The following is a 22366-nucleotide window of genomic DNA, read 5'->3' on the forward strand; positions in this document are numbered from 1 at the left end:
CCTGGGACCTAGGGTTGGCGTCATCATGGAGCGCCATGTGCCCACTGCTCACATAATCATCATCATTATCATCATCATTTTCATCCTCAGACTCAAAGGTGTTAGCCGCCTCGTACTCCGCGGACGACTCTGGAGGAGTCCACGAGGAGTCTGGCTCAGTCCGTCTAGCGGATCGCTGCCTCTGCATGTGCATCCCCCCAAGGCTCGGGGGTCGATTGGAGTCTGGGAAGGCAGTGGGTCGGCAGGCCCGGGAGGGTACTGCCTGGGGCATGTTATTTACTTCCCCTGCTGGGGAGTCCGTGGGTTGGCAGTCCTGGGAAGGTACTGCCTGGGGCATGTTATGTACTTCCCCTGCCGGGGAGTCAGAGGGTCGGCAGGCCTGGGAGGGTACTGCCTGGGGCATGTTAATTACTTCCCCTGCCGGGGAGACGGAGGCCACATTAATGTGACGGCGCATACGGGACGCCATGCCCTACTCAGGGGCGTTATATCCTTCCCGGGAGATCCGGACATAGGGGTGCATGTGGGTTGGAACAACCGATGCCCTGGTAGTCTGGACGGACCTACCGACCAGCTCAGGAACCAGTGCAGCACTGAGGTAGGTAGGGCCTTCCAGGGCTGCGTCCACCACTTCAGTGGCACCAGTAGGGAGTAAAGGATCTGTCGCCAGCCACAGGAGAGGAGTCAGCTGTCTGCGGACAGCACAGCCGTGCAGCACAGGAAGATACGGAAGTTATGTACTATAACTTGTATAGTAATTTCTATAATTCATTCAATTATTGTTATAATTTGTTTGTGTGTGTGTGTGTGTGTGTGTGTGTGTGTGTGTATATTTATTCAATTATATATAAAGTATAGTTTAATAGTTTATATTTTAAAATGTGTTTATTATATATATTTATATATTTATTTATTCGATCATATAGATTGTATAAATTATTTATAGACATTTATGTTCATTGATTTATTTATATTTATTTAATAAGTCAATAATTTATTCATTCGTATAATTATTTAAATGTATTATTTATTTACATGTATTAATATATTCATTATATGTAGAATAGACTACAGGGGAATAAATTCCCAGAACAAGAACTGATGTTTAATGTAACTGAAGGTGAAGGAGTGACAGAAGCAGGGGAGGGGAGGAATTCCCCACCAGCTAGGTGTGAGTGACAGAAGTTAGATGAGGGGAGATATTCCCCACCACAAGGGGAGCTAGACGTGAGGCTCGGGGCCGTAGTCTCGCGAGACTACGGCCTAACGTGATTCGCATAGATCAGTAAGATCTACACAGAGTTCCAACCATACAGCCGCCCGCACCCTGGCGTGGCCGGCGATGGGGAGAGACGGCCTAGCACACGGAGGATGGGGTCCCTGGGACAGGTCCGCAGCAATGGTGCCGTCGATTCGCGACAATAGCGCGATTGGTGCAGGGAGATCCTCACCGCCACGCCCCCCTCAGAGATGAGACGCTCTGAGAAGAAGGGAGGTAGGAAAAAAGGCGCCGAGATGTTAAAATGGCGCCGTCCTACCTCCAGTCAGAAAACGAGCAGTGTGCAGAGCACACCGGGGGGAAACAAAAGAAGCAAAGCAGCGGTATATAGTAAAATAAACAAATAAAAAAGCCCAATGACTGTAAGATGTACACATCAGAGGAAACCGCGTTCTCTACAAAACGGGTGGCACAGATAGCAAAGTGGGAAAAGCATACAGCAAAAACTAAACGTTTATCATTTTTAGAAATATCAGTTGTGCTTCATAAGACAGAAGGTTGATAGAACAACACACAGATGAAGGTCTGAGGGGATCAGAGGGTATATACAGATACAGGTGGAAGTTGAAGGGAATAGCGGAGGAGGGAAAAACCTCCGTAGCTGTAATAAAAGCCGGGGTGGGAGGGGGGGGGGATCCCCAGCACCCTGTGGAAAGACGATGTGACATTAGGATCTACACAAATTAAAGGCTGCTGATAACCAAATAACAAGCAAGCCTACATAAAAATTATAAACATAGAGTAATGTACTTCTCTGAGTTCTGGCTATGAGCAGAAAGAAAGAGGGATAGGTTACCTCAGACAGTCCCTTATATAGGCTACGGTCTTGGAGGGGCTACACTGGCCCAGGGACTGCTGGGAAGGGTAGTTCTTTGAATTTTTTAAGTTACAATAAATGTTTACTGTATTTCTGCTATGGGCATTATTAAAGAAAGATAATGCATAAGATATGAGCCTCCTGTCTGATGTATAATCATGGTTGGTTGATTAGAATATTTATAGCGGCACCGTTTGTTTGCTTTTTAAACTAGACTCTGTACTTTTTGAAGAATTCTGGCTCTTCCTTGAATGAAACCGTTCCTGATGGCTATAATCGATGTTTAGTTGCTGGTCTGTTGTCTCCAAGACTGGCTGATGTCCAGCCTTCAAGCTTAAGTCAAGTAAGCACCTTTATTTTTTTTAACGTTGGTATACTAGCAAAAGTTGGCGTAATAATTTAAAACATTTTAATTTCTAGGAAGAACAATTACAAGCTGTGTTATCAACAGCTGTAGAAACTAGTTCAATAAGCTTTTTAACTCGTTGCATCAAACTGTGGACTGCAGAAGGTAAATATTGATTATTGATCCTGCAGTGCTACGTAATCTGCTTTGTTAGGAAGTAATAACTAAATTATTTTATATTTGTTTTAAGAGCAACCAAGATCTGCAGCCAACTTGCGATTTGTTCTGGAGTGGACATGGAATAAAGTGGCTCTTGTAAAGAGGGAATTTGACAGACTGTGTAAGTTTCGATATAATGTAATATTTAAAGTATTGTTTGGCAGTAAGTACATATATACATTTTGCAATTTTATAAAAATGTTTGTTTTGCTCTACAGGTTTTCCATTGTTTGATGGATCTTGTAATTTTATTGACCCTCAAACACTGCATTCTCTGCATAACTGTCAGGTGCGTCTCCGCAACCTGACTATCGTCTTAAACTGCTTTATTACAGAAGCCCAGGAACTTACTAAACAAGGTAATGCATTTATTACGGTCTTCTCTTGGTGTGATCATTCTTATCGCGGGTCTTGCATCTTGATGTTCAATAAGACTAAACAGATTACACTGCAAAATAACCACCAATATCTCTCGGCAATGTGATTTATTCTGATGTGTAATTCAAAGCAATTGTGCTCAGTTTACACTTTTTTTTGCATTTTTGATATAGGTAAGATAGAACTAAACCCTGAGAGGAAATTTAGGTGGTCATACACAATTTAGCAGTAAGATGACTGCAGTTTAAAGTTAGACAGCAGCATTCCGGAGAAACGAGCACATAGTGGTACCTGTAGCTATGGCATAGGAGCCAATAGCCACTGATCATGAGATATGGGGAGCAGGATGGGTTAGATCAGAGTCTTGCAACTATATAACACTTTTTTTTTTTTTTCTACAATAACTGTGACATTTGCCTGATTTTTTTTTTTTTTTTTTTTTTCTTTCAATTGTTTTTATTGGAAGTTTTAAACATTGTACAAAAACTTAATGTCGCATTAAAAAAAAAAAAGCCTTCTCCAAAACCCATAGGTATCAGCAATTTTGTACCAAGAAAAATCTACAAATAGAAATAATTTCTAAGTAACAATACTGTAAGCTGTGGGTCAGGCATATCTCTAGAACATGGTAAGGTAGAAAAAACATTGTCTAAGATTGACCCAAGCCCCAAAGCATGGGGTCTCAAGAAAATTGCATAATTGGCGAGGTTTTTACTGCCCCCCCCCCCCCTCAATCGGCATCCTACCAAAAAGAATTATGGTATAATAAAACCAAAAACAGGAAAAACCAAATTGTAAAAAAGATTGAAAGAGAAGAAAAGTGGGAGGAAAAAACAGAGTAGGTCCCTTCAGCCCGGACCTCCCCTCACAAGGTGGCCCAGTGTTTAGGGAGCTTAAAGGCATGCAATCCACAGGTTCCATGCTTTTTCAAACCCAGCTTGCTTATCATTTTCAAGCCTAGCTTGCTTATCTGTTTGCATAATTTTGTATTTGTTTGCTCAACAGGGATTATAGACCTAGCAAACAAACAGTCTGTGACAAAGCTCTTAGCTCAGTATGCCTCTATTGTGCTTTGGTTTTGCCGATGTGGACTTCTACCAGATTGCTCAGGTAAGGAAAAACTATTTTGTGTTGTAAAAGCTCTAATTTGCAAAGGTATTTTATTGCATTTGTTCAGAGCGTCAACTGTGAAAAGTTGCCTGTGTAAGGGATTTAATTTGCATCAGAATGACCTGTTCAAAAGACTCATTATGCCTCATAGAATATACTTTGGGGTTTTTGCTTTCCAAAATAAATTCCTTTTGCGGGGAATTGCACTGTCCGGTAGTCCAGGCCTTCAAAGGTGTGATAGGTTGTCGGAAAATTGTATGTATCATTTATGCTCCTAGAGCGCCTGACGGTGCTCCCTGCATGTTGGGCCTCTATATGTGGCGAGGCTGTGAAAAAGTCTGACAATTTTGTGTAAAGTAAAAATAAATTGCAACTTTAAAAAACTCATCATGCCTCCTTACTAAATATCTTGGACTGTCTACTTTCCAAAAAGGGGTCATTGCTATGCATACTAGCTCATAATGAAATACTCACTTGGATGGAAGCCACTGCAGTGGTCCCGCCACACTGCTCGGCGACATGTCTCCCACCAGAGTTATTTCTGGGTATCGCGGGCTCCGGCACGGTCGCCGGAATGGCGATGACGTCACTCCTGTGCATGCGTGTTGTGGACGCTGATAACGGCATGTCAGCTGAAGCAACAGCACGAACGAGCCATTGCTTCAGTGTGCATGTGCCGGTGATGTCGGCACATGCTGATACAGGGGATATTTCGTAAACTGTGTAGGTTTAGGAGATATCCATGGTAGCTGTAACTACAGTGCCTTGCGAAAGTGTTCGGCCCCCTTGAACTTTGCAACCTTTTGCCACATTTCAGGCTTCAAACATAAAGATATAAAACTGTAATTTTTTTTGAAGAATCAACAACAAGTGGGACACAATCATGAAGTGGAACGAAATTTATTGGATATTTCAACCTTTTTTAACAAATAAAAAACGGAAAAATTGGGCGTGCAAAATTATTCAGCCCCCTTAAGTTAATACTTTGTAGCGCCACCTTTTGCTGCGATTACAGCTGTAAGTCGCTTTGGGTATGTCTCTCAGTTTTGCACATCGAGAGACTGAAATTTTTGCCCATTCCTCCTTGCAAAACAGCTCGAGCTCGGTGAGGTTGGATGGAGAGCGTTTGTGAACAGCAGTTTTCAGTTCTTTCCACAGATTCTCGATTGGATTCAGGTCTGGACTTTGACTTGGCCATTCTAACACCTGGATATGTTTATTTGTGAATCATTCCATTGTAGATTTTGCGTTATGTTTTGGATCATTGTCTTGTTGGAAGACAAGTCTCCGTCCCAGTCTCGGGTCTTTTGCAGACTCCATCAGGTTTTCTTCCAGAATGCTCCTGTATTTGGCTCCATCCATCTTCCCACCAATTTAACCATCTTCCCTGTCCCTGCTGAAGAAAAGCAGGCCCAAACCATGATGCTGCCACCACCATGTTTGACAGTGGGGATGGTGTGTTCAGGGTGATGAGCTGTGTTGCTTTTACGCCAAACATAAAGTTTTGCATTGTTGCCAAAAAGTTTGATTTTGGTTTCATCTGACCAGAGCACCTTCTTCCACATGTTTGGTGTGTCTCCCAGGTGGCTTGTGGCAAACTTTAAACAACACTTTTTTTTATGAATATGTTTAAGAAATGGCTTTCTTCTTGCCACTCTTCCATAAAGGCCAGATTTGTGCAGTATACGACTTGATTGTTGTCCTATGGACAGTGTCTCCCACCTCAGCTGTAGATCTCTGCAGTTCATCCAGAGTGATCATGGGCCTCTTGGCTGCATCTCTGATCAGTCTTCTCCTTGTATGAGCTGAAAGTTTAGAGGGACGGACAGGTCTTCGTAGATTTGCAGTGGTCTGATACTCCCATTTCATAATTATCGCTTGCACAGTGCTCCTTGGGATGTTTAAAGCTTGGGAAATCTTTTTGTATCCAAATCCAGCTTTAAACTTCTCCAACAGTATCTCGGACCTGCCTGGTGTGTTCCTTGTTCTTCATGATGCTCTCTGCACTTTAAATGGACCTCTGAGACTATCACAGTGCAGGTGCATTTATACGGAGACTTGATTACAGGTGGATTCTATTTATCATCATTGGTCATTTAGGTCAACATTGGATCATTCAGAGATCCTCACTGAACTTCTGGAGAGAGTTTGCTGCACTGAAAGTAAAGGGGCTGAATAATTTTGCACGCCCAATTTTTCAGTTTTTTATTTGTTAAAGTTTGAAATATCCAATAAATTTCGTTCCACTTCATGATTGTGTCCCACTTGTTTGTTCAAAAAAATTACAGTTTTATATCTTTGTTTGAAGCCTGAAATGTGGCAAAAGGTCGCAAAGTTCAAGGGGCCGAATACTTTCGCAAGGCACTGTACAGGTAAGCCTTTATTGTAGGCTTACCTGTAGTGAAAAGTGGTTTGTAAGGGTTTACAACCACTTTAAAGAGCAGTGAACACATACACAACATTCTACTCGCAGGGAGTTGCTTTAAAGGTAATAGAAACATGAATTGTCTGTTTCACAGCAATGGCATAAAGACCTTGTATAACGTCACATAAGTTGATACAAACCCATAGTATTATGTCCATTGACCCATGACAATAGGTTCAAGAACAGATGATATTCTCACCATGAGCTATACGCAACCAACCAGCTTACACACTTTCTGGTGCATTGGACCCATAATCGTGCCTAAAACTTTACTCCCTCAGAGTGGCATCAGAAGAGATCAGTATTAAACAGCTCTACCACACATAGAAGGAACAATACATTAGAAGGTGGTACATTTAAACATATTTTGTACAGAGCCCCTGTAGACCATTGTAGCAATCTATCTAGAATAGATGTGGGGGCCAGACATGGGACTTGTGGTTAGCCGTCCCAGGTCTTTTTTTTTTTTTCTTTTTCAGTTTTGCAGAGTAGTTTCTATGTAAGAATACCAAGTGGGGGGGGGGGGGGGCATGGCCTGAACGGCATGGTGTGAGGAGTGTTGTACGGAAGATGGCGCTGGCTATTCCACTCCCGCGGACTCAGTGGCAGAGCTCACGGCGCGAGTGCTGGAGGCAATCTCCGACTGCAAAAAGCTCTCTAACATTCAATATTGAGGAGGTGAAGGTCGATGTTTCGCTCATCCGTCAGGACCTGCAGAAGCTCAGGGAGCGGGTCACTGAGACTGAGACCCGCATCAGCCACGTGGAGGACGAGGTGCCGCCATTGCAGATCGCGACTGAGCGCCTGCAAAGCAACTCGCCATGGTCTTAGCAAAGCAAGACGACATGGAAAATTGCCTCAGGAGGTGTAATCTGCGGTTTGTGGGCCTACCTGAGGATGCTGAGGGCCCTGACCCTCCATCGTTCCTGGAAAACTTGCTGGTCACTACTTTTGGCGAGCTGAATTCTCTGCCTCTTTTGTGGTGGAAAGGGCCCACGAGCTGGCTGACAAGCCTCCTCCTCAGGGTGCACCGCTGCGGACTTTCATAGTCAAGCTGCTTAATTTCCGTGACCGGGATGCTGTGCTTCGCCTTACCAGACTGAAGGCAAACATCCCCTTCCAGAACGTCGAGATCAAGGTTTTCCCGGACTTCTCGGCGGATGTCCAGAAAAAGAGGGCCTTATTCACTGAAGCCAAACGCCAGCTGAGGATCCGCCATTATTCCTACGCTATGCTCTTTCCGGCCAGGTATCCTCTGCCTCCATCAGGTACTGTACTTGTTGTCCCCTGACCAAGTCTTCCCGCACATTCCTTGTCCCTTGATGGGATCCTTCTGCCCGGACCGGCGTTTTTCCTCTCTCCACCTTGTGTCACTAATCGCATCATTGTCACGCTTGGTGTGCTCCCCTACGGTTCTCTCCCCCTGTTCATCCTGTATCCCATGTGGAGGAAAACAGACTATAGCCCCAAACTTTGGTTTCATTATGGCAAGTTGCTGCCTGTCATGGCGCCTGGAACATGGACTCACATCCCCATATCCTCATGCTTCCCCTTTACATGTTATCCTGGAGATCCAAGACCGGGGGGCCTAATTTCTCGCACTGCTGCTCGTTTTACAGCGGATAATCGCCCTGTGGGTGTCCTCGCGGACCCCGCTGTTTTCACCATTACCTGTAACGTTTGTTCTCTTGTACAAGCCTGGTTTCCCTTGTCTGGTCATGCTCAGTGGGTTGCTCTAGCTTGTTGCTTGGCACGCTACCTACCCGGACACCCCAGTGTGTTTTGTTTTTTTTACTGGTTTATTTTTTACTGGTTTATTTTTTATTTTTTTTATATGGTGTGCTGGAGAGTATGGTACATGGCTGTTTAAGTAGTGTTGCAAGTGACATGCAGAATACTGGGTTGTTCTGTTGCTGATTATTCATTGGCCTATTTTGTGGTATCCTGGCCTTGATGGTCTGGGCTCTGTGGGCGGTGTCGGGGGCCCTCCTATGTCTGGGGTGGCCTTGTGCGCCTGCACGTGGGATCGGGATGTTGGAGACATTGATGCCTATTAATGTCTGCCATGCCTAACGTAAAGTTCATTGCGTGGAATGTGCGAGGCCTTAGGGCCCGACCAAAACGCAACGCTGTCCTTTCCTTTCTAAAAGCACAGCGGGCAGAGATTATGGTGCTGGTGGAGACTCATTTAATGGGCCAGCTTATGATGACACTTAAGAAACCGTGGGTGGGTTGGGTGTACCAAGCTCCACAAACTGCGAACTCCAGAGGGGTTGCCATACTGGTTGCTTAGACCACACAATTTGTGCTGCTTATGCTCCAGTCTTATCCCCTTGGTAGGTTTATATTTCTACATGCTAGGGTGAATGGTCTGGAGGTACTGTTACTGGCTATATATGTCCCCCCCCCGTTCCAATTTACAGTTATGACTGAAGGTCTGGCGTTTTATGTCCCAATTCCCCAGTGTGCCTGCGTTTTGGCTAGGGGACTTCAATAATATTGCAAATGGACACCTTGACAGGTTATCTATGACGCCCCCTGATGACCCCACACATGCTCAAACTAGATTCGGTAAACTCCTCCTTGACCTTGATCTTGTGGACACATGGAGACACCGCTATCCGTCGGATAGGACCTTTTCGTTTTTCAACGACACATAACTCTGTCAAACATTGATCTTATACTGATGTCTCTCACCCTCCTCCCCATTTTAGGTAACGTGGGTTTCAACCTGCGTGTCCTCTCTGACCATGCTTCCTACTGGGTTGAACTCCGGATTGACTCCACCCCCCCCCCCCCCCTACATCTTACGCCTGGAAACCCTTTTGGCTGTCGGTCGTCCCCAATTTAGAGGAGGCTGGCGCCAAGTGGGATTTATTTTTTCAAACTAATAGGGGTACTCCGTCATTCGAGGTAGTCTGGGATTCCTTTAAGTCTCATGCTCCTATCCCAACGCATGTCCTGATATCGGAGGGCCTCGAACCAGGTGGTCAGACAGGCGGAGCAGTCTCTTGCAGAGGCGGAGAGGAAATTTGTCTTCAACCCCTCTTAGTCCACAGCCGACACATTAAAATTGCAATCTCGGGTAGTGAATAGTCTTCATTTTGAGAAAGCGGAAAGGAAGATGTTTTATAGTAAACAGAGGACATGAGAGTGCGGAGAACGTGCAGGGCGATTCCTGGTTTACTTGGCCCATCTGGATCACAGACCTCCCACAGTGGTTTTTCTCCGTGGTGCTGGCGGTGTACTGATTGCCGATCCTTATGCGGTGGCTGGGGAGATCCGCTCCTTTGCCTCATTGTACTCTTCTGTCGCTAATAGCCCTATGGGTGAGATGGCTGAAATGCTTGCTGACATGGAGATACCCACGCTTTCGGAGTCTCAGGTGGAGATTCTGGAGGCTTCTATCTCTATAGATGAAATAACGCAGGCGATGTCCATGCTTAATTCCCCTGGAATTTTACACAACCTATAGTGAGTCCCTGGTCCCTAGTCTCCATGAGCTATTTTCCCATATTTTTGAATCAGGTTCCCTGCCTGCTTCTATGAGCAAGGCTTATATAGTGCACGATTATCTCTCCTCCAACTAGACATTAAGATCCTGGTGTTGCGCCTAAATGGAGTGATCCTTACATTAATTCACCCCGATCAAACCGGGTTCATTCCTGCTAAAAACACAGCATACAATTTGCGTAGACTACACGTGAATTTACAGGCTGGGCATGACCAAATGGGCTCTAGAGTCGTAGTGTAACTTGACGCCGCAAAGGCGTTCGACTCAGTCACGTGGGACTACCTTTGGGAATGCCTAGCACGTTTCGGGCCCAAGTTTTTATTAAGTGGTTTCATCTCCTGTACCAGAACCCATGCGCCAGAATCTTGGTCAATGGTCTGGTTTCGGCCCCCTTTACCCTATCCAGGGGAACCAGACAGGGGTGCTCCCTATCCCCACTACTCTATGCCTTAGCCGTGGAGCCCCTGGCATCCTCCCTCAGGGCACACCTGGAAGTTCGGGTCTCCGCTGCGGGGAGCTGGTGGAAGCGGTCAGTCTGTACACCGACGATATGCTTCTTTACTTGGCTGATGCTGGCCAATCTCTGCAGACTGCCCTTGATGTTATCCAAAACTTTGGTCGTTACTCTGGTCTGAGGATCAACTGGGACAAATCCCAGATCCTCCCCATTGACGTGAGCGTGCCCACAGAGCTTCAGGCCTCCTCCCCCTCTTTAGGGTTAGTTCCCTGAAATACCTTGGGATCCAGGTTTATAGATCCCCCTGAGGTCTGTTAATCTCAATTTAGAACTGTTGACGTTTTTAAAATCCAAAACGCAGATCTGGGCTAAGTTACCACTGGGTGTGATGGGCCGAGTGAACCTAATCAAAATGGTTTTCCTTCCCAAATTTTTGTATTTACTCTAGCATGCCCCTGGATACCCCCCTCTCAGACTTTTTAAATCCATCAAAGCCATCCTCCAATTCGTTTTGTGTGGGGCACGGCCCAACACAAGTTGTCCTGGCAAGCGATGAAGAATCCCACTGAGTTAGGGGGCGCAGCACTACCTGACTTTAACTTGTATTTGGTGGCGCAACTATCACACTACTTTTACCTGGACAAACACGATAGGGACTGTTACCTTGCACTGGTATGCTCCCCCCATATTCCCGGGATTACTCGCCCTTTCCAGGTTCTCTTTAGGGACATGGGGGGGGGGGGGTGCTTGGGCGCTGGGAAGTCGTAAAGGTCTACTTTACCACCACTGTAAAATCTTGGAAGTGGTGAGGCGCAAACTGAAAGTCTCGCCTACCCACTCTCATACACCCTTATGGGATAATCCCGGCCTAGGCGAGTTGCTTACAGTCCTGAACCGGGTCCTTTGGCTCAATCAGGGGGTGAGGTATCCGTCTGACATCTTTAATGGCACTGTTTTTTAAATAATTTCAGCAGCTCAAGGACAGATTCAACCTCCCTAATTCTATGCATTTTCGCTACCTACAGCTCCGCCATGTTCTTCAGACTCAATTTGGAGATGTATCTCCCAATGTTGAACAACTCAATATTCTTTACACCATTGCAGGGCAGGACTCCCGAAAACTTATTTTGGTGTTCTATAACTCTCTCCTTCGTCCCTCTGCTCCTATTATGGCCTATAAGCTCAAATATCGTTGGTCTGGGGATGTGAGGGAGCTGGAGGATGACAAATGGGAGGATGCTTTAGAAACCAGCAAAAAAAGTCTCAACCAAACTATCAGACCGTCTTACACATCTATATATTTTACATCGATCTTATCTGACCCCCATCCATATGGCCAAATATAAACCTGCCCACAACCCACTGTGCCCTAGATGTAATAGTCCCTCCAGTACCTTCTTTCACCTTCTCTGGTCATGCCCGCTATTACACGTCTATTGGTCGCACATATGCCCTAAACAATGCTTACTGGTGGTGTACCCGGGTTCGGATAAATACCATAAAATATTTCTCCAGGAGTCGCTTTTTATAGCTAGGCTGCTCATAACGTGGAGGTGGCTTCAGGCCGTGCCGCCATCTCTCCAGAAGTGGATCTCCGCGGTTATTTGTGTACTGCCATATAAAAAGGAAATCTATGCTCACAGGGGCTGCCTGGCCAAATATGGCAAAATTTGGGACACTTGGTTGGGAAATGCTGCCACGTGTAATGAATTGCCCTGACTGAGCCTGTTGATGTATCCTCTCTTTTTTTTTTTTTTCTCCATGTCCAGTTGTATATTTTATGTATGTGTTTGTTTGGATGGCCCTGCGGGTGTCCCCAATAGGGAATTTGGTCCTCTGGCCACTTCCTACTTCAATTTTTGTTTTTATCCGTTTGGCTCAGACATTCCAGTGTTATTCGCTCTGTACATCGATATGTATTGTTTATATAGACCCATGTGTTATACCTGCTTCACTTACACGAGATGTGTTATTGCATACTCTGTATGTCTTTACAACAATGAGTGAGTGTTTTCAGGCAAAGAGTATTCAGCTAACAAACTTAATAGGCAGATACCGGTGTCTTCCGTCAAATTTACCTGAAAAACTGAGTTTATAGTGGTAAATAACACATTGCCAATAGCAGTGAAGTTTGGGGCATCTCCATAACATGGATTAAATTATCCCTGTGGTGCCACTTAAATTGCTCAAGAGTGTGGCAAGTTCCATGTAGGAGGAATTTTAGTTTGCATTTGATTCGGAGATTATGGGCAATGTGGACAATGCCAACTCCCACTGGTCATCAGATATGGGACCTAAAGCCTTCACCCACTGCACCCTGGATGGTAAATCAATGGGGTCTTGAAATTTGGCATGGAGTATAAATATAATTGGGATAGGAGTCCTTCATTTTTAGTGGATTTATTAAATCTCATAAAATGAGCACGGGCCTGTGCCTGGATGGCATGTTTTTTAATTATTAAGAAAACGCACACCACACACAGGATGGACTGTGGGTGTCTGATAGTGCAGTGCCACGTCCTAAATATATTGAGACAGCAAATGTTGGATATGAACAAAAATGGACTTTGTAGGCACCAATTATAAAAGTATAAAGTACATTTATTGATACAAAGGCCCAAATGGATTATTGGACCAACAGAAAATAGATGAACAATAGAGCATTAAAAACAGTGAACACAGGAACAGCTGTGTTTTAAAAACAAAAATAATTAACCAATTCTAATCCAGAGAGAACATCAGATCTCAAAAGAGATGTGATGACTGTTGTATATAGTAGGACACAGAAGTGCTTGACATGTTTCGCGGAGACCGCTTCTTCGGGAGCTATTAATAATTCTACAAAGAAACAGACTATTATTGGTTTATGGCATACATGAGCATATAAGATACATATCAAGACATTACATACGGAAGACGGTTATACCATGTGCATTCAAGCACTATAACACGAAGCATGCGAGTGGAATCAAACCCACCAAGGTGCCACCAGTAGGGGGACTGCGTGCGAAAGAGCAAGCAAGACAGAAGTGTTGGGACGCACCTAGTAGATTAATGATGTAGAGAGCCAAAGAATATAGTGTATCAGCAGGATGGGGATGTTGGATACTTGAACACTTGTCCAGTCTACTAGGTCATCCCACCTGACTATAGAAAATAGGGCTAATCCAAAGAAGCCGTGTGCACTGTGTAGATGTACTACCACCAACACCACAATGATAGGTAGAAAAGGCACATCGGTTGAAGAGAGTGCCTACCATTTAAGGTAATAAGTTGTATTTTTAAAGATGAAAGGTCTTTAAAAACAGAGTAGAGAGTAAATGATATTTCTTAAAATGGTTAAGACTTCCCACAGGGCCTCAGTGGCATATAGGGTGGACAGCAATCCATGAAAAGGGGGAAAACATAAATAAAGCAAGGTTAGCGCTTGTATCTGGTAAGTAATTAGAAATAAAAAATATATATTAGCTGGTAAAGCTAATAGTATGTAAAACCACTACGAGTCTGTAAGATGTTATATAGCACAAACAATACATACCAGCTTATCAGTCACAGGGCAGTAAGACCATGGCCAAATGGATTAAGAGAATGGTTGTGAGCCAAAAACGTAAGGAGATCGTGTGTCTCATTGGATTTAGAGGCAAAGTATAAAATGTATTTAGGCCGTGAGGTCACCGATTGCTGAGTTGTTGCATCTAATAAAAGTCGGATTAAGACAGAGAAGAAAAAGAGATAGTGAAAACACCAGTTTGCCAGGGAAATTCGTATTTGTCAAAAATGGCACTGAAAACAAAGGCACCATTCCAGATGTACCTACCACCAAGGGCGCATGTTGTAACTGAAGAAATTGAAAGAACCATTGTTTCATTATTTCAAATTAAACACTCTTATCTGCTCAAATGATTTAAGGATGTCATTATTAGTTGGGACATGTATCGCAACCCTTTGGTCTTCCACAGGTCAAAATCTTTCAAGCTTCATTAATTCTCCATAATTGGAATTATTCCAAATCGGAGTAAATAAAGTAAATCCATTGACACCTGTAATGGCTTTTATTCTCTGCCAAATTTTATAAAATATACCCATATAAAATTCCAAACAACGTGGCAAGTTTCTCATCTCCAGCTGGCACATTAGCGGATAGTTATAACTGGATAATAACAAGCTCTGTATTGGATCTGCTGTATTTATTTTAGTCCATCCTAGGAAGTGTTGCAGTTGAGAGGCTAAGAATTTTTGACATGGGGAATGGCTAGTCCTGTTGGTTCTTTAGTGGCTCTCAAGCTTCAGTCTGCAGTTGGTCCCCAGCGGTTTGCTGTTCACCTCTGTTGAATTGCTTTTGGAAATATTGACAGTATGACTTCCTGTGGACTTCCCAATGGATAAAGACCTTTTTTGTACTCGTCATAAAAATCTCTTTCTTGAAGCCTATTAAGAGATAAAGGCCCAGCCCCTCTGTGTTGTATCATGCTCTTGATGCTGCTTTGCTACGAACCTGAGGTTTGCTGGCTATGAGACAGTAGTAGGAGATCCTGGGTTGGCTTACAATAATTTTTTTGCCAATGTTCAGTCCTGCTATAGACATCAGTATAACATAACAGTATGACTTTGTGTGTCCCTCCCCATATACTCCACAAAAAGGCGAGAGTCTAATTTTATGTATGTATTCTTTTGTAAAAATAAATGGTGTGTGTGTGTGTGTGTGTGTGTGTGTGTGTGTGTGTGTGTGTGTGTGTTTAGAGAAAAAAAAACTTTACCCCTTTTTTTTCTGCCTTATTTTCAGATGAAGCGATGCAGTTGAGCCGACCTTGCTACAGTTACAATCTAATGCAGCAGTATTACGCAGATCGGCGGAAAAAAATAGAGCATTTATCTAGGTATGTTTTTAAATGGTGATGAAAGCCCAAATGATATCTTCTCCTACAAATATGTTCTCCACCCATCTATATCGTCTTAAAGAGGAAGTGAAGCCCCGATTTAAAAAAAAAAACGTTGTGCAAGACAAAGGCATAATGAGCTAGTATGCATGGCATACTAGCTCATTATGAAGTACTTGCCTGAGATCGAAGCCCCCACAGCCATTCTCCATCGCCACCATCTCTCCTGGTGTAACTTCCGAGTATCGCAGCTCTAATACTATCTTGAGGTGCTAAAGTGCTGTGCGTTTGCATTTTGTAACATTCATATATGCTGTGCAATTCATTTAATTGCATTATGCAAATGATTTTGGTTAACTTTTACATTAGGACTATCATTATCAACATTACCACCATCATTACACATTTGCAACCTTTATAGCAGTGGTTCTCAACCTTTCTAGTGCTGTGACCCCTTGATAAAATTTCCCAAGCTGTGGGGACCCCCAACAGTAAAATTAGTTTTGTAGCGTGGGTTGTCAGCACCCAAGGCAAGACAAGTAATTTGCACCCCCAACCCATAGACATTTAGCGCTCCCTGAGTCTCTTCCACTCGTACAGTATTAAAAACCCTTATGGTACATTTTAGGATGCACCACTCTTTGTTCTCATTTCTTCCCCTTTTATCTCTCTAGTCCAATTCCCCTATCCCTCACTCTAGCCGTCTTTCTTGTACTTTCTCTCTCCCTTTTTCTTCCTCCCCCTCTTTTCCTCTCTCTTCCATGTATTCTCTATTTTTATTCCTTCTCTTACTCCTTGGCGGGGAGTTAGGATCAGTTGCGGTCCTGGGGGAGTTCTTTTTTTTTTCATTCAATTTTAAGTTTATTTTCAATAAAAGTACATACATTTGTACTATAACAGCAGTATACAAGTCAATAATATACAAAAAAAAAAAAACAATAAAGCAAGTGCATTACTCCACATATTAGACATTCTTGTCGTAGTAACTGTCCATCATATCTATCCATTTCTTATGTTCATCACCATACGGTGAGAGTAAAACAGTTTGTATAAGCAAAGAAGAAAAATTAGGTGTAACTAATTTATAATTAAATAAAAGAATAATTCAATATGCTATAGGATCCCTTAGGGCTACCGTTGCCACACAATAAATTATATACAAGAAAAAACCCCCATGGGTGTACTAGACCTAAGTTCACGGAACGAAAAAAGGATAGGATTTCTGGAGAACAATAACCCCTCCGACACCCCCAACGGGAACTGTCTGTGTCCAAGAGGTCAAGCAACCCCTTCAATCCCCCCTCCAATAGTTATTACTAAAACCCACCTGGGGGAGTTCTGATCAGCCAATTTGGGTGCTTTTGATCAAGGTCATCTGCTGATCTGAGAACTGTAGTGGGGACTTTTAATGGGAACTATAATCACAGGTAGTGTTACTCACTATGTGTCTGGCTTCACTCTGTCTTTGGCTTTACTGTGTCTCCAACTTTGTGATGTCTCGTAGCAGTGACATCTCTACCAAAATCAGGAGATGGGGTCTCCTCCAGCCCCTCCCACTTCACATTCCTCACCAGTTAGCTGACCACTAGCCTGTCCCCCAGCATGTTGTGAAATGAATGGGCGGCTGCAAAGAGGCTGAGTGGGCCGCGGACTCCAGGGACTGTCCTGCTGGGTGGCCGCAAAAAAGCTAGGAGAGAGGTACGGGCTTCCGGAACAGCCCAGGATTTGTTGACCCCTGGCAAATCATCAATCGACCCCGGAGGGGGTCCCGACCCCCAGGTTGAGATCCACTGCTTTATAGGCATAATACATTTATGCGAACACTCACGGAGTAATACGTGACATTTAGGGAGTGTGACATTCAATGTTTAATTTTTATGACTTAGTTTTCATGATTAACCATTCATGTATATGATTTCATTTGGCACTTAAACTCATTCATATTTAAACACATTTTTCCACTATTTACATCATTCTATTTTGCATGGGGTTCTGGATTTTAGGACGGAGGTAACGGCAATGTTTTATGTGTGTGGACATACTTTATCCGCACACATTTAACATGCTTTTAAAGTGTTCAGCATGTTGGGGCTTACATGCGCGCACACGTCATTCGTATCAAGATTTTTTTCACGTTTGCATGCATGGGGTCTTTTTGCATGGGTCCACGCAATGTGACTATCTATTTACCATTTACTATTTATTATTTATGTATAGTCACAATTATCCTCTCTTCATTTTATCCCATTTCATTCTCTATACCACACACACTTTATCAATCTTTAATTATAAACTAATTATCCACACCCTTTCTTTTTGGTCACTTGACTTATGAGTGGTATAAAATGGAAATGTTTTTGTGTGTTCAATAGCTATGATTAAACACTAACGGTGTGAAACGCGTCAGCTTTACTGGTGTGCTGTGACAGGTAGTGCTGTTTTCCTATTTTGGATTTAAAAAAATAAAGGCAATTTTTTTTATTCAGAGTGCAGATGTCCAATAGAATTTGTTCTTTTGCTTTTCTATCTCGGCTCCGGCGCTGTGACTGGCCTGAGCTGCGATGACGTCACGCCCACGAATGCGAGTGGGAACTGCCACCAACTGCACAATCACATTCACTAGCACCACGCTCAGTGCGCCTGTGCCGTTGTCTAAGGCGTGCATGCGCCGTAGACATCAGTGCTCCCTTTTTTTGCAAATATCTCCTAAACCGTATAGGTTTAGGAGATATTTGTTGCACCTACAGGTAAGCCTTAATCTAGGCTTACCTGTAGGTAAAAGTGGTCTATAAGGTTTTACAACCACTTCAAATAATGGGAAGGAGATCTACAGCTAACTTTAGACGTACAGTGAGATTTGAGGTTGCACATCTTTTCAGATTGGTACAAAAACCCAGCACGGTTTATAAAAAATATAATAACATTTTATTTGCTCCCCCCCCCCCTCCCCCATATGTGTTATAGTATATGTGTGGTTACACTGGTCCAATCTATGTAAAAATACCCATACCTGGGACTTTTCTTTTAACCCCATATGTACAGCTGTACGTCTTTCAACTGTGGATCAGCAGCCCTTTATTTACCGCTCATAAGTGGCACTGGATAGATGGCCATCAGGTGGTCGATCCGATGGCTCAGTACACAAGCTGTTCTAAAAGGCTGAGTACTAAGTGATTGCTGTTCTTGGTCATCACAGCGATCACATGGTACCGTTTACAGTATTGATCCCTCTTTTCCCTTACATCAAGGGATTTGGAGAGATTCAGTAATGGGGCAGAATAAATTGAAGAGCAGCTGCAGATTTGGGTATTGTTTCATTGATGTGTGGGTTTTATTTATTTATTTATTTTTTATACCCTTCCTCCCACCTCATCTCTTACGCATGTTTTTCTCCACATGACCTGTTACTCAAGTTTCTCCTCCTTCTTTTTTTTTTTTTTTTTTTTTTTCATCCTTTTACATCTGAACATTAACCCCCTTCATCTTCATAATGCCAATGTAGGTGACCAGTGCATTAACCCCTTCCTTTTCTCCCTGTGTAAATGATCTGTACATTAATCCCTGTGCCTCGTGCACGCGCGTGGCTGGTGGAGTTTGTCTTCTGGCTCTCCTGGGTGAAGCCGTATATATACGCAGGATTTTGCCCAGGAGAGCCATTCTTCCGCAGTATGTCTGCATGAGTCAGTCGGGATACCGGTTAAGAGGTCTTGGGTTTAACTGTAATTCCAAAAAGAAAATTTTTCAGTGTGCTTGGGATAAAGTAGTCAATATATTTGCTGAACATGCTTTTAATTGGGAAGCCCCACTTTTATCTCTCTAGAGGCAAATGGAACACCAGTACTTTGATGATTGATGGAATGGTTTGTCAGCTTGGGGAAAAAGCTGAGCAGTTATGGAAGAGAGATGGAGGCACAGGCAAATATCCACCTGCTACCTTGCATGTATGTATCTATTATTATTTTTTTTCTTTTGTCATTTTGCCTCTGGACATTGGTTGCTTAACACGTTTCTTCTTTTTTCAGGCACTTTTGGATCTATATCTCCTAGAAAATGCAGATGACCTAAGCAAGCATGCTGTTGTATCCTTTCTACATTGGCTGTTATTTAATTCAGTCTTCGGGTTTAAACAACTAAAGCAGGGCTTTACAGCATTAAGACCTACCTATTCGCACCGTGCCTAGTATGCATTTGCCTCTTGTCACCTTTTCCTGGATGTTGTACTTGGAAAAAGTATTTATTCCCTTGAAATTTTCCACTGGTTTCACGGCATTAAGGGTTGATTCTGAATGGAACAATGTGAGGTGCTCAAAAAAGTAATATTGTGCATGAAATATTTAAAAAAAAAAAAAAAAATGTTATAGAAAAAAAAAATGGCTATAGATATATCTATATCTCTAATAAGCGACATTTCCTGATGATGCCTCTATAGGCAAGATGCATAGAGATTGGGTTGCTGTCTAATGCCGTGGATAACCTACCGACGTTGCATCCAGGCACTGGTGGAATGGACATAAGCCGGGAATATCGGCAAACGGGAGGGTGAACAAGTCTGGTGAAATATTTAAAAAAAAAAAAAAATGTTATAGAAAAAAAAATGGCTATAGATATATCTATATCTCTAATAAGTGACATTTCCTGATGATGCCTCTATAGGCAAGATGCATAGAGATTGGGTTGCTGTCTAATGCCGTGGATAACCTACCGACGTTGCATCCAGGCACTGGTGGAATGGACATAAGCCGGGAATATCGGCAAACGGGAGGGTGAACAAGTCTGGTGAGCTAGACCCAGTTTGCCAGGGGCAAGTGTGCTGGCTGTTTTAAGCTGGTGCTGGCCGAGGGACATTTTAATGTGAGCTTAACAATTGTATAAAGAAAAAAATGTGTGTGTGTTTTTAATTAAAACGGTGTTGTACTAACACCTTGTTTGTTTTTTATGATAACTGGTGCCATCTGCTGGATGGAAGTACATCCTTAAAGGAAAGGTGGTAATAAAAGGCTGAGGAGTTTCAGAATACAGCTTTATAAGGAAAAGGCAGTGATTGGTCCTGGTGACCTTGGTCTTGTAGTAAGTGCGTTCATTTTGCTGCGCGTGGTGGAGCACTTGAGACATTTTTTGAGGAAGAGTACATTTTTGACCATCCACCATGCTTTAAAAGATTTCAAAGACTCATAGGGCCAGATCCACAAAAGGGATACGCAGGCGTATCTGCTGATACGCCGTCGTATCCCTGTTTCTATCTATGCGGCTGATTCATAGAATCAGTTACGCATAGATATTCCTAAGATCCGGCAGGTGTAATAGTTTTACACTGTCGGATCTTAGGATGCAGTACCGCGGCCGCCGCTGGGGGCATTTCTCGTCGAAATTCCGCGTCGGGTATGCAAATTAGCACTTACAGAGATCTACAAAGGTTTTTCCCTTCGTTAATTCTCCGTAAGTGTTAGTTTGCCGTCGCAAAATTAGGGCTGCTTTTACAAAGTGTAAACTTAGTACACCATGTAAAAAGTATACCCTTCTTTCCCGCGTCGCTGTCAAAAAAATTTTTCCCCCGCCGCATCTTTTTTTACCCGTCGCGATTCACAAAACTCGGCGTAACGCAAAGCACATCGGGAAAATAGCGTCGGGAGCGCGCCTAATTTAAATGGGACTCGCCCCATTAGATTGGGCCTGCCTTGCGCCGGACAGATTTAAGTTACACAGCTGCAAATTTCTAGGCAAGTGCTTTGTGGATCGGGCACTTAGGTAGAAATTTTGCGGCAGTGTAACTTAAATCGGAACATTTAAGTTAAGCCCGCTGGTTGTGGATCTGGCCCATAGTTCGCAGCAAAGTGGACTTGTTTTTCAATTCTGTCACTTTTCAGGATTTGTTCCTTTTCAGTTTTAGACTTTTTTTCTTTTTCTTGTATTATGTCTTCTCTCACTGTGTGTGTGTGTGTGTGTGTGTGTGTATATATATATGTGTGTGTGTGTGTGTGTATATATATAATCTCTCACACACGCGCATTTTTGAAAATTTCATGCTCAATTATGCTATATAATTTATTTTTATTTTTTTGAGCACTTCACATTGTTTTTTGTTTTGTTTTTTTAAACAAATAGAAGTGGGTCTTAGTAAAATTTCCTGTAAGATATTGGGAAGCATTCACAAATTCTAGGTGGACATATAAATATAACATCGCCTTACTTTACTATCTAAAAAAAAAAAAACTATACAGTACTTTTGGCGATCAGGATTGTGTGTGTGTGTGTGTAAAATCTTTTGCGCTTTTTTTCTGATTCTGCAGTATTTCTTTAACATTTTGCAACTCAGACAATTTATTTTTTATTGGACATCATGTACTCCTCTCCAGACAAGCCTAATTCTTCCATTGAGTCTTTTCCTACTGCTTTTTCTGTCCCTTGTGGACTCATAAAGCTTATTCAAGGATTTTGGCTGTTGGATCACAATGATTACCAGGTAGAGCATTGTTTTTCTGTTTTATTTATTTACTTACAAATTAAAAAGCCTTGGCTCCTGATAAATTATAATTTGTACCATTTTCAATTTGTCTTTAGTTTTGTTCGTACCTGTCATGCCACGTCCTGCAGTTGATTCAGGCAGTATTGTAGGCTTGCAACAGTAATATATTCCATGTACAGGGTTGTGCTCAGATATGTTTAATGTGTATACATATGTTAAAGTACATATACACTTTAACTGGATTATTCATTTTGCTAAAGCACGAACTATCAAACACTTGCACTGTTTTGAGTGCAAATTTTCTATCATAATTGTACATTCCAGGACAGAGGCTGTATATTCATAACCCCTGGGTTATAGGCTGCTACGGTCAGGTAATTGGAAGCTGCCAAAGGCTTTGCTGGGCACGGCCCATAGGTGTAATACTAAAACCCCACCTCACTTAGTGGGTCCTCAGTTATTTTATTTTTTTTGCTGTTTT

The 22366-nt window shown here is 42.9% G+C and overlaps 1 protein-coding gene across 1 annotated transcript in view; it reads left to right on the forward strand.

Annotated features, from left to right (window-relative positions):
* LOC120937586 (protein ELYS-like) overlaps nt 1–22366 on the forward strand; it is a 104953-nt gene that overhangs the window by 32524 nt on the left and 50063 nt on the right. Inside the window, exons 12-20 of the mRNA XM_040350931.1 lie at nt 2311–2439; nt 2517–2607; nt 2693–2782; nt 2880–3020; nt 4045–4149; nt 15329–15422; nt 19243–19363; nt 19445–19501; nt 21736–21882. Of these exons, the coding sequence (XP_040206865.1) occupies nt 2311–2439; nt 2517–2607; nt 2693–2782; nt 2880–3020; nt 4045–4149; nt 15329–15422; nt 19243–19363; nt 19445–19501; nt 21736–21882 (975 nt within the window). The remainder of the gene's footprint in view (nt 1–2310; nt 2440–2516; nt 2608–2692; nt 2783–2879; nt 3021–4044; nt 4150–15328; nt 15423–19242; nt 19364–19444; nt 19502–21735; nt 21883–22366) is intronic.

The sequence above is a fragment of the Rana temporaria genome, chromosome 4 (assembly GCF_905171775.1).
Source record: "Rana temporaria chromosome 4, aRanTem1.1, whole genome shotgun sequence".
Classification (NCBI taxonomy): Eukaryota; Metazoa; Chordata; class Amphibia; order Anura; family Ranidae; genus Rana; species Rana temporaria.